Source organism: Entelurus aequoreus, linkage group LG04, assembly GCF_033978785.1.
Source record: "Entelurus aequoreus isolate RoL-2023_Sb linkage group LG04, RoL_Eaeq_v1.1, whole genome shotgun sequence".
NCBI lineage: Eukaryota > Metazoa > Chordata > Actinopteri > Syngnathiformes > Syngnathidae > Entelurus > Entelurus aequoreus.
Window position 1 is genome coordinate 49,378,675 of NC_084734.1, and position 13,333 is coordinate 49,392,007.

General features: G+C 43.6%; 1 protein-coding gene across 15 annotated transcripts in view; it reads left to right on the forward strand.

The window, feature by feature from the left end:
• Nucleotides 1–13,333, forward strand: part of epb41l2 (erythrocyte membrane protein band 4.1 like 2) — a 103,743-nt gene that overhangs the window by 53,262 nt on the left and 37,148 nt on the right. For all 15 annotated transcript variants that reach the window (XR_009825925.1, XM_062045094.1, XM_062045096.1 and 12 more), the window contains 2 exons: nt 10,964–11,068; nt 11,144–11,186. Coding sequence is in view for 14 of the 15 variants with exons in the window: in XM_062045094.1 (XP_061901078.1) it covers nt 10,964–11,068; nt 11,144–11,186 (148 nt within the window). In the remaining variant the exon portion in view is untranslated. The remainder of the gene's footprint in view (nt 1–10,963; nt 11,069–11,143; nt 11,187–13,333) is intronic.

Here is a 13,333-nt window from a genome sequence, read left to right on the forward strand (position 1 = left end):
CATGTGACATCCATGATCAAACCTACATGCCCACGTCTGCAAGTGGCTGACGTAGAGTTGGCAGAGCTTTATTTAAAGCCTGAGAAAGGAGGTCTTTCCATCACAATGCATCGGCGCGCCGCTTCTCTCAAAAGTGGAGTGATTGGACTTTTGTCATGTTTGGGGCTCATAAACAGGTTTCATGTACATTGCATTCCTGTTACATTATCATCAAACGGTCAGTTTTCCACAATAGAGGACTGTAAGGAAGGGATAGTAGTTCTTTTAGAGTTGGGACACAATGGACAGATTCCGGCCAGAGAATCCTTTAATCATCTTTATTGTTGAAAGGTAGATTTAAATGTGTATGGTTTTGTGTGTGTGTGTGGTATTTAGTCGTCAACGCACACAAGGCTGGCTGCCACCACTGATTGAAAACCGGCTATTCTGACAAAGACGTGCTTTAAAGGGGAAATGACGTCACAGATTGACCTATCAACTTAAAGGCATAGGAACATCACAAAACTGGTTAAAGGCACACAATAGGCTTTCGTACACAGCCGCCCCCAACTGTCCGTATGGCAGTTGGAACTAGAAGAAAGTCTATGAGGTAGTGTCCTCGTCATCAAGAGGTGGAAGCATGATCAGTCGGGCGACTGGGCGAAGGTAGGTGCGATTCTTCACTTGTACTCTGGCAGTCCGGACCCGTCCATCTGCTCCTGGATGTGTCTGAGTGATCCGTCCTACAGGCCACGATCCTCGGGGGAGTTGAGGATCCACTATCAAGACAACTTGACCGGCCAAAAGGGTCTTGCCATCGTTCCTCCACTTGTTACATTCTTGAAGCCCTGGCAGGTAATGCTGGATGAAAGATGACCAGAAGTGATCTGCTAGGACTTGGCTGTGCCTCCAACGTCTTTTTCCGAGACCACAGGGATCGTAGATTGCTTGAGGTAGAGATGAATCGTGACGGCCCATAAGAAGGAGATTGGGCGTGACTGGGTCTGGGTCTGAGGCGTCCGAAGACAGGTAACCAAGAGGTTTAGCATTCATTATGCCTTCAACCTCTATCAATGTTGTCAGTAATACTGGTTCAGGGACTGTTTGGTCTTTGAGAACAACTCTGAGTGCTGTCTTAATGGATTTTACTTCTCTCTCCCATGTGCCCCCAAAATGTGGTGTGCTTGGAGGATTGAATCGGAATGAAATCTGGTGCTCTGCAAGTTGCTCTCTCAACTGTGGTTCCATTGAAGCAACTGCTTCACGTAATTCACGTTCTCCACCAACAAAGTTGGTACCATTGTCCATGAGGAGTTCAAAGGGTTTGCCGCGTCGAGAGATGAATCTTCTTAAGGATAGCAGGAATGCGTCCGTATCAAGATTCTCCAGTCGTTCCAAGTGTACAGAACGAGTTGTCATGCACTTATAGATAATACCCCATCGTTTCTCTGTGCGGCGCCCAATTTTCACTTGGAGAGGTCCAAAGCAATCAACTCCGGTTGAATAGAAAGGTGGCTTATGAAGTCGCAGTCGAGCAGGGGGGTAATCAGCCATTTTAGGAATGTCAGGCTTGGCTTTCCAACGACGACGTTCTAGACATGTATACTGATGTTTCCGTATTGCTTCTCTGCCCCTTAAGATCCAAAATCTACGTCGTATTTCAGCAAGAACTCTTTCTGGGCCAGGGTGCAACAGTACTTCATCATGTTCCTTTATGACAAGCTTTGTCACATGGTGGCTTGGATCCAAGATTATAGGGTGGATTCTCTCCCAATCTAAACTCTCTGCATGCCGCAACCGTCCACCAACTCTGAGTAATCCTGTGGCTCCTTCGTATTCTGGTGAAAGTGATGCAAGTCGACTGTATGAAGGCGGAGACCGTCCAGCCTTGAGCGCTCTCAACTCTTCTGGGAAACAATCTCCTTGAACCCTTTGCAATATAAGTTTTTCGGCTTCCAGAAAATCCACGGCGGAAGGTGGGGATGAAGCACCAGCATCAGCCGCCCCATGAAGGGAGCTAGCTGTCTCTTGTAGAAGCTGTTTCCATGTGGAGAACTTACTGAAATCAGTAAGCTGAGTGGATGAAGCACAGGAAATAGTTCCAACGAAGGCGGATTTCCTCAGCTCTGTGGCATCCGGTTCCAGTTCAGATGAAGGCAAATTGGGCCACTCATTTTCTGGCAGGTAAAGGAAGTGCGGGCCCTTATTCCAGCGGTGCTCTTGGATCATTTCCTGCAGGGTGAGTCCACGAGTGATATCGTCTGCTGGATTATTCAGAGAATCAACATAACGCCACTGGGTGGGGTTTGTTAGGGTTTGAATTTCTGTGATGCGAGTCCCCACAAATACTTTGAAGCGACACGATTCTGATTTGATCCAGTGCAGCACGGTCGTTGAGTCTGACCATAGCGTGATGCGATCTGAAGGGACACAGAGCTCTGTCTCTATCACTTTGGCCAGCTGTGCTCCTGTAAGTGCAGCACTGAGCTCTAGTCGCGGGATGGACAGTTGCTTTTTCGGTGAAACTCGTGATCTGGCGAACACGAAAGACACATGGGTGTGCTGATTGTCATCTACTGACTGCATAAAGGCCACTGACCCATAGGCGCGCTCAGAGGCATCGCAGAAGATGTGAATATGTCTGGTTGAAGTGGGAGTGTTCACAGTAAAAGGTACATAGGAACGGGGCACCTTAAATTGTTGTAAAGTGGGAATCTCACGTACCCAGGTTGACCACTTGTCAAGGAGATCTGCAGGCTGGATCTGGTCGTCCCAGCCGAGGTTGGACTTCCACATATCTTGGATGAGCACCTTACACCGAGTGGTAAATGGTACAATGAATCCTAGGGGGTCATAAAGCTTGGCCAGGACACTGTAGACATTTCGAAGAGTGGCAGCTGATGATTCTGTTGTGTGACGCTTGAAACTCAGCGTGTCATTCAAACAATCTCAGCATAGTCCAAGAGTGGGTTCATGGAGGTTATCACTTGCTTTGGATAACCACAGCTCACTAGTTGCTGATCGTGCATCAGGTGGTAGATGGGCCACAACTTCTGGCATGTTGCTAGCCCACTGTCGGATCTCGAAACCTCCCTTGCTAAGAAGTTTACGCAGAGTGTCAATTAGAGCTTTGGCTTCTTCAACCTTACTCAGACTGTGGAGGCAATTGTCCACATAGAAGGAGTGCTCAACCACTTGCATGAGCAGAGAGTCTGGTGGCTCATAGTCCCTGACGTGCTGCTGTAAGGCGTACACTGCACAACAGGGGCTGCAGGTTGTTCCGAAAGGTAGGACCTGCCATTCAAAGATCTGCGCTCTAGATTCCCTGTCCATGTTCCGCCACAGGAATCGTAGGAGTGGTTTATCATGGTCAAGTAAGCGGATCTGGTGAAACATTGACTTGATATCCCCGCTTATGGCTATTGCATGACATCGGAACCGCAAGAGGACCCCAATCATAGTAGGGCCCAACGTTGGTCCAGGGAGGAGATGATCATTCAAAGACTGGCCATTGTAGGAGAAAGAACAGTTGAAGACCACTCTGTCTTTCCCATTGTGGTGCACCATGTGATGTGGTACGTACCACGACTCAGTACTCTTTGCTGCCTCCTCTGAAGGAATCTCAGCAACGTATCCTGTTTTGATAAGTTTGTCCATCTCTCTACGATAAGAGGTTGCAAGGTGAGGGTCTTTGGCCAACCTGCGTTCAATGCTGCGCAAGTTTGGCATTACAGCATCTGAGGGTGCACATAGCGTAGTGCTTGGCTGGCGACGTAACAGGGGTGTCGCGTAGCGCTGGATAACATCAACAGGTACACGCTTAGAGTCAGTCTGTAAAAGAGAGAGACCTTTTTGGTCCTGCTTGGAACGAGATGCAATCTTCTCGTTGACGTAAGGGAGAGTATCGATCTGCCAGAGACGTTCCACATTCTTGAAAAGTTCAGGATATGGGGATTCAGTGGTCACGTGCAGACGGGAAGGTTGATGGGAAGATGCATAAATCCCAGACGGACCTTGTAGGGACCAGCCTCGGTTGGTACAGACTGCTATGGGGCCGCCAGATGGGCCTGCTCGCACCGGCTCTGTAGGAGCAAGAAGCTGAGACATATCAGAACCTATGAGGAGTAGCGGTTGCGCTCGATGGATAGGCAGCAAAGGAAGGTCTTTGAGGTGCTCGTAGCGGTTTTGGAGGGCCGCTACTGGATATGTGTGCTGAGATAGGCTCAGATTCTCAGCTGTGAAGGCATTTTTAATCCAATACTTCTTGCTTGGCTTGAAGATGGGGGAGACGTGAAGGCTGACTGACGAACCATTGAGCACTTTCACTTCTTGTTGAACAGTTCTCAGGTGAAGGGTTTCAGGATGCTTAGCAAGTTGTAGCTGCTCTACTGCATAGGGGAGGATGAGTGTTCTCTCAGAACCATCATCAAGCACAGCAAATGTCTCTAGAGTGCGGTCTCCATTTTGTAGGAGCACTTTAACAACTTTCTGCAGAACTCTTTGAGGGCTTTGAGGCTGTTCCAGGTAGACTGTGGGTTTTTGGTTACTCATCATCAGGACTTGTTGAGATGACTCTTGGATTGTGTCATGCAGTACTGTGAGGTGCGTCTCTTTGCATAAGTTACAAGGGCGTTTAAGCGTACATGCTGCAGCTTTGTGGCCACGACCGCACTTCCAACATCTGTTACCTTCTTGGATCCACTTATTGATCTCACTGGTATTCAGTTTCTTGAAGTCCAGGCATGAGTTGAGGTAATGCTCCTTACTGTTGCAAAATGCACAATAAGGACTAGGTTTAAAGGGTTGTGACTTTGTCAGATTGGTGCTCTGGCTGTGACCGGTTTCACCAGAACATAAGAGAATTGACGCTGTCCTTTGTTTGGGCCATGGACTATTATAATCCCTCTTGGCAGGAGGAGGCCCCGGGTTGTAGAGGTGAGTGACTTTGCTGGCCAGGCGCTTAGCTTGAGCTTTAACTTGGAGCCAGGATGCCAGGTCGGGCAGGGTGTAAGTTTGGTTGGTACCTGGCTGTAGAATGCCTCGACAAAGACAGTATTCCATAAATCCGTCTCGGTGAGCAGGAGGCATTTTACTTATGAGGCGGTCAACGTGAGAACCACATTTGAGCTCGTATCCAAGGGATCCCTCTAAAGTCCGCAGCATGCCAACTAAGGTCTGAACTGAGAGAGCGAACGTGTCGAAAGCTTCTGCATCCCCCACTCTGATGGCTGGTGAGTTAAGAATAGCTCCTAGTTCACTCTGTACTAGTTGTCTAGGCTGGCCATATTTGTCTTGTAGAGCCCCTGGCGCAGCCGTGTACGGGTTTGGGTCATACATGAATGACTTGGCTAACTGCAGAGCGTTAGGGAGTTTGAGCTGATTTAGTAGAACTTGATATTTATATTGCTCGCTGAGGTGAGGATGACTATTCATCAAGTTCTCTAGCGCCATCTTGAGTAGGGCGAAATCACTTTCCCGGCCACTCTCAACCCTTGGAAGTACTGGTTTGGGAATGCCATAGGAAGTAGCGATCAGCGTCTCGATGCCCGGGTAGGACCAGGGTGGTGCTGCCGGGGCTGGAGTAGCAGATGGTAATTTGTATTGAACATACTGCCCAGCAGCAGGAGGAGGTGCACCAGCTGGAACTGGTGGTTGTGGCACAAAAGTTTGCATGGTTTGTGGCACTGCGGCTGCATGTGTCATTGTTGATGCATAACTAGATGTGGGAATGACTGGCATATGTTGACTTGTGAAAGACACAGATGCAGGAGCTGTAGTGGGGGCTACTAAAGTCGGGACACAAGTTTGTGCACCTTGCACAGGAATGGGAATCGTTGTCAATGGCTGTGTAATCGGGATAGCGGCAGAGGATTTCATTGGAGTTATTGATGGGAGCTGAAGCATGTCAGCAGCGGGCGGAGCTGACGTTGTTGACATTGCATCATCTTCAGACTCCGACAGGAAAGACTTGACAATATGGGCAATGTGTAAGTCTTTCTCCAGTTTCTTTAAGCGTCTGCGCCGTTCCATTTCCCTTGCCATATTCTCCTTGGCAAGGTGAGCATCCTCTTGTAGTCTTTGTCCTTCTTTAGCTTGTGCATCCAATCTCTTCGCCTCCAAGTCAGCTTTCCTTTCCTCCTCTATTTCTTGCTGTAGGTCAGCAAGCTCCAAACCTTTAATTCTCTCCTCTAGGGCAGCTGTTTGGACATCAGGAATATTTTGGAGCAGTTGAAGCCCATGCGATCGCCGAGAGGATCGACGTGATGAAGCAGATGACTGGTATTCTGACGCACTCCTAGCTCTGGTTGGCCTTGCTTCACTGTGTTGTCCTACTGGTAGTGAGGAGATTTGGGCGGCAGGCAGTTGAGAGGGAAGGAGGGTGACATCGTAAGGGGCCAAATGCTGTGGTAGTCGAATGTCTCTCTTTGGCCTGACAGAGGGCTGGTGATCAGCAGGTGATGACTCCATAGTGTCTGATGGTGGAACTCTATCCGGCTCGAAGGACCAATGTAAGGAAGGGATAGTAGTTCTTTTAGAATTGGGACACAATCGACAGATTCCGGCCAGAGAATCCTTTAATCATCTTTATTGTTGAAAGGTAGATTTAAATGTGTATGCTTTTGTGTGTGTGTGTGGTATTTAGTCGTCAACGCACACAAGGCTGGCTGCCACCACTGATTGAAAACCGGCTATTCTGACAAAGACGTGCTTTAAAGGGGAAATGACGTCACAGATTGACCTATCAACTTAAAGGCATAGGAACATCACAAAACTGGTTAAAGGCACACAATAGGCTTTCGTACAAGGACATTTAAAATAATGGAAATGATAAAGCTCAAAGAACTAACCAGGCTCCTCCACACAAGAGTAATTATATTTTAGAGTATAATAATATTTCATTTTAATTTAAGGCACTCATAGCCATTTTCCAAAATCTACGGTGTGTCGACGCCTGTGCCTACCGTTGTTTGGACAGAAGCAGCTTTGTCCTTCCAACAGAGAACGCTGAAACTGCAACAACTGCTATTGTCCTAAACACACACACAATCTCACACACGCACACACACGCACGCTTGGACACACAAGCATCCATCCATCCACACAGTGGCATAGTGGGGCTAGCAGAGGGAGAGATGCACAATGCATTCCAGAGATTAAACCTTTACATTTTGAGACCGTCAACAAACACAAGCACACACGCACACACCACTTTCTACAATCCTATCACTTGTGGGTTTTTCACTTATCATTCATTTTCTATGCTGATCACAAACATTTTCTTGCGTAATTGCTCAATACAATATAGTGGCCTCCACTCTAATACACACAAATAAATCTAATACACATAAATTAATTTAATACACAGTAATTGCTGGGTGTGTCCTACGATTGAATAACCACTGCACCTCAAAAAGAAGCCTCCATTTTTCCATTTTCCACTTTGATTCTATGTTTTTGAGCAGGGAAAAGCCTCAAAACATTGCAACTTTTCAGGGGATTCCAGCAATTCTGCAACAATCACAGAAAAAGCCCACGAAAGCCAGGAGAGACTCACTAATTAACAACTACTCCCAATGGATGACTTGTACTCTCTGCAGTGGAGTGAATAAATGCCAGTGTTTATGTTTTATGATTATTTCTTATATGATCAAACTACTTAATTGATAAGGGTTTTCTTTCTGCATTCTCACATTCAGCAGCGAGTGATGCCTGGCTTGAAGGCACGTCAGCACAAACTCTGTCTCACCCAAAGGTTGCGCTCTCTTAGTTGAATTCAAGTGTATAGCATGTTTGCATACAAAAAGGCGCTTGTGTGCTCCACCGAGTAGAAGAACATACCGCAGATGTTTTCTACTGGAAAAAAAGTAGAAGCAGTCTTTTATTCCCATTCCCTTCAATTTCAGCACTCTGCACCAGACAGTCTGTGGTATGCGTCTCTGTCATGCTGCGTGCGTGCATGTGTGCGTGCTTGAGTGCGTGTGTGTGTGTGCGTGCACGTGTGTGTGTGTGTGCAGCATGAATGTGTGCTAAATGTCATTGCTCACTGTGGAGGATTTTATGGTCACTCTTGATGGAATGTGTCCCTTCTGAAAGCCAGTCCTCAAGGAACTACGGTGGAGACAGAGATGCATTGATAGATAGACGCTTGGACAGGAAGTAAGCCGCACATAAGAGTAGAAAATATGTTCTCTTGTATTTATAATCATGCTAAAGTGTTACATTTATTTATTTACAACAATTCCCTTAGAAATGGAAATGCAAAAATAATGTACAAATATACAGTGGACTATTAAGGTTGATACGGAACATCACAGTATTTAACAGTATACACCAACTGGATGCCTGGTCATCTCGGCAGTTGAGTAAATAAATGCCAGTAGTCTTTTTATTTAATTTTACTTGTTGCATTTTGGAAATACAAAACCCAAAACCAGTGAAGTTGGCACGTTGTGTACATCGTAAATAAAAACTGAATACAGAGATTTGCAAATCCTTTTCAACCTATATAATTGAATACATTGCAAAGACAAGACACTTAACGTTTGAACTGGTAAATGAAATTTTTTTCAAATATTAGCTCATTTGGAATTTGATGCCCGCAACATGTTTCAAAAAAGCTGGCACAAGTGGCAAAAAAGACTGAGAAAGTTGAGGAATGCTCATCAAACACTTATTTGGAACATTTCACAGATGAACAGGCTAATTGGGAACAGGTGGGTGCCATGATTGGGTATAAAAGCAGCTTCCATGAAATGCTTAGTCATTCACAAACAAGGATGGGGTGAGGGTCACAACTTTGTGAACATATGCCTGAGCAAATTTTCGATTAGTTTAAGAACAACATTTCTCAACGAGCTATTGCAAGGAATTTAGGGATTTCACCATCTACAGTCCGTAATATCATCAAAAGGTTCAGAGAATATGGAGAAATAACTGCACGTAAGCGGAAATGCCCGTGACTTAGGGTCCCTCAGGTGGTACTGCATCAAAAACTGACATCAGTGTGTAAAGGATATCACCACATGGGCTCAGGAATACTTCAGAAAACCCCTGTCAGTAATTACAGTTTGTCGCTACATCTGTAAGTGCAAGTTAAAACTCTACTATGCAAAGTGAAAGCCCTTTATCAACAACCCCCAGAAACGCCGCCGGCTTCGCTGGGTCCGAGCTCATCTAAGATGGACTGATGCAAAGTGGAAAAGTGTTCTGTGGTCTGACGAGCCCATCCATCCATCCATCCATTTTCTACCACAGTTGCGGTGACGGAGCCTATCTCAATTGTTTTTGAAAACTGTGGACCTCGTGTCCTCCAGACCAAAGAGGAAAAGAACCATCCGGACTGTTATAGGCACAAAGTTCAAAATCCAGCATCTGTGATGGTATGGGGGTGTATTAGTGCCCAAGGCATGGGTAACTAACACTTCTGTGAAGGCACCATTAATGCTGAAATGTACATACAGGTTTTAGACGTCTTTTTCATGGACGCCCCTGCTTATTTCAGCAAGACAATGTCAAGCCACATTCTGCACGTGTTACAACAGCGTGGCTTTGTAGTAAATCATGCCCTTGTGCCAACTTTTTTGCAATGTGTTGCTGCCATTAAATTGTAATTTAATGATTATTTGCAAAAAAAAAAAAAAGTATCTCAGTTCATCCATCCATCCATTTTCTACCGCTTATTCCCTCCAACATTAAATATCTTATCTTTGCGGTGTATTCAATTGAATATAAGTTGAAAAGGATTTGCAAATCATTGTATTCTGTTTTTATTTACGATTTACACAACGTGCCAACTTCACTGATTTTGGGTTTTGTATTACATTTTGCCTTTTATAACAATTCCCTTCATAAAAGGTTGAAGAAATTAACTATAAAAGTTAGTAATATATCAAACTGCACATAATATGCCCTTAAGAGGCCGTGGGCAGTATTAATCCTGTTAGAACTTTGATTGGATGCTTTGCTCTTTAATCCATTAAGCCATTATGCCACAGGTGGACTGATAATCGGGAGTCGAGAGAGTTTTCAAGATAGGCCAACCGATAACGGGCCAATCAATGCACGGCTGTTTATTTATGTACTGTATTTATTTGTTGCTCTACGATGAGTCCTTAAGTCCGGCCCGGGGACATATTCTGCTGCAGACATGTGAGATACACTTGACAATCAAAATGAGTTTGTAAAATATGAAATATAATAAATGACAGGGCGCTTTACAGGAAATGTTACAGCAAACTTATTCCTAGCGTTTTCCTGTTCAGACGCTATTAATACGATACAAAGTAGTAGCAGTGTAGTAGTATAAGTTTTTGCTTTTGGAAGCAACGGGCGCGGGATTGATTCCCTGGCATGATTGTGGAAGAAAGTAAAATTAGTGGGATAAAGCCCATAGTCATAGGATATTTGTAATTATTAAATTGTTATTAATTAAATATTTTTACCGGCCTGAATATAATGATGGGTGTTTACAATGGTCACTCACCCTGTCTCGTCAACACTTATGTGCAGGAAGCGCGTGCAGACATACAAAAACAGTCCAAAAGAATATGAACACTTTGCAGTCATGTTGTTGTTATGATATAATATACATTCAATGATAGCTAACATTAACTATCCAAATTGCTATACCCAAAGCTAATGAGCATGCACATGTTACGTACGTACATAGTTACGTCATTACGTTCTACAAGCCGTGAAGGGGCGGAATATGCTGTGTAAAATACACTGGAAATTTAGCGCTCTCTAGGCATCTGTGTAAATGTTGCAAACGGCCCCTTTAATTGTATGTTTACAATTATTAATTTTATATAACATGTACTTAATAAAAATAATTATATTTGCAGCTAACATAAATGTGCCACTTTACATTTAGTCATGTTCTATTCCAGTGAGTTTTTATTTTTTTAATTGTTTAAAATTGTATTTAATATGTTTTTTGTTTTTTTTTAATAATTATTTCTCCCATCTTCTTCCTTGCCAACAGAAACGTGCCAAGGGCCTATTCTTATTCTTCAAGGTGTGCGAGCATCTTAATCTCCTGGAGAAAGACTACTTTGGTCTAACTTACAAGGACCACCATGAGCAGAAGGTATTGTGTGACTTTTACTAATAACAAATAACAAATATTTTTTTAAATATGTCACTCTCTGCTCTTTGCCTCCAGTGTTGGTTGGATCCCACCAAGGAAATCAAAAGGCAAATTCGCAGTAAGTTAGCTTTTTGCAAATAATATGATGTATACTTTACAGACCGTTACAAGTGGACGGTGCTATGAAAATATTCTATTTTAGAAGAAAAAAGTGTATTTTTGAAATACGTATATAGCATGTGGCTCTGTGTGGGTGTGTCCATGTGTGAACGGTGCACATTTGGGTTTTATGTACACCACAATAATGGCAGGTTTGATACCACTTAATTACAGTCTGCTGACACCTAACACCATCATGACTTTTATATGTCCTTTAAGTATTTTGGAAACTATCAGAAGTTGTGATTTGGATGCCTTCGCACAAACACAAGGCCAATTTTCAGCACGATGTAATGACTAAACTCAGGTAACTAAATTGATTGCAGCACACAAGACCTAAAATAGAACCTCATTAGGCCAACACAATTCTTGTCACAGCTGTTAAACTGTTGGACCAATCAAACCTCCGACTGAGGCAAGCACTTTTTGTTTGAAGTCAATACTTGAATTATCGTATTCGCAAAACCTCGACATTAGAGTAATGCGCACAAAACTTTGTTCTAAATCTGTCATGCAAGACAAAAAGACCTGAGGTTACATCACAAGTAGGTATTTGTATTGTATTGAGTCATGTGAAATAAAACAATACTACAAACGTATATTTTGATAGCTTTGTTGCGCATGACGTCATTTCCGGTTGCATGGCTCAAGCACTTGGCGGGCTAACAGGCGGTTGTTGGTAGCATATTGCTTCAAGGTCATTTTCAATGCCTGAAAGAAAGCTCCCAAAAATAATGCTCCACTTTTCAAAATGCGCCAGCTTTATGATACGGATATGCCATATACCAGTGGTTCTCAAGCTTTTTTCACCAAGTACCACCTCAGAAAACATTTGGCTCCCCAAGTACCACCATAATGACCAACATTAAAATACAGTAGCGTAGTAGGCTTAGGTATTCATTAAAAACAAAGCAGAGTTTTTTAAAAAGTATATTTAATATTTTTGGCCTTTGTAACATTTATACACAGTTTGAACAGTAACACTGTGTGTTTGATTATAGGAAAATAAAACACTACCTAAATAATGATTCAAATACAATTAATTGCACATAATTAAGTGATTCTTTGGCGTACCACTAGATGGAGCCTGCATACCACAGTTTGACAATCACTGCCATAGACGTACTATCGTTTAGCATTAGTGATTTTACATGGTGATTTCAGCCCCTCCAAATTTGGTAATGAAAACTACAACTAAGATACACGTTACAATCCAACAGCTAGTGTGTAATAAAGTTAAAGTAGTACCACTGATAGTCACACACACTAGGTGTGGTGAAATTACCCCCTGCATTTGACCCATCCCCTTGTTCCACCCCCTGGGAGGTAAGGGGAGCTGGCTGCGTTTGGGAATAATTTTGGTGATTTAACCCCCAATTCCAACCCTTGATGCTGAATGCCAAGCAGGGAGGCAACGGGTCCCATTTTTATAGTCTTTGGTATAACTCGGCCGGGGATTGAACTCACGACCTACCGAACTCAGGGCGGACACTCTAACCAATACAATACTACACATTCAATTAATGGCAAATACTACTTACTGACCACAGCAACACACATTTGTCACCCCATGAACACACATAAATGTACCAAAAATTGGTACAGCGGTATAGATTTGGTCAAATGTGAACGTACCCAGTCCTACTTAAAAAAGTTTATTTTGTTGAGCATTACACAAATGATGCGCTATTATATTTATTTTTTTCTTTGACTTTTTGTGGCTGTTTTGCAAAACCCACAACAAGGGAAGTATTAAATGGGTCCTATTGTGCAAAGCCAACTTTTTTTTTACCTGGTAGTACCTCTTTCTTTGAATTTGGGATCCCCATAAGTCCTGAAAATGTCAAATCAAACCACGGCGGCATGGCGGAGTTATTTTTAAAACAATATTGCTAACTTATTTCTACACTAGTACGGTGTTACATTTCAATGAAGGTTCGATGATGGTGACAGTTTGTCCCTACAACAGACTTTTTTTCTGCTTCCATTGTTTCCTATGGGAACATTTGTGGAGCAGCACCTCCAGGTCAGTTTGTTTTATTACACTTTGCTTTTCGATGTAGCCAAAATAACGTTACGCAATACCGGACCCGCCAAGTATTTATT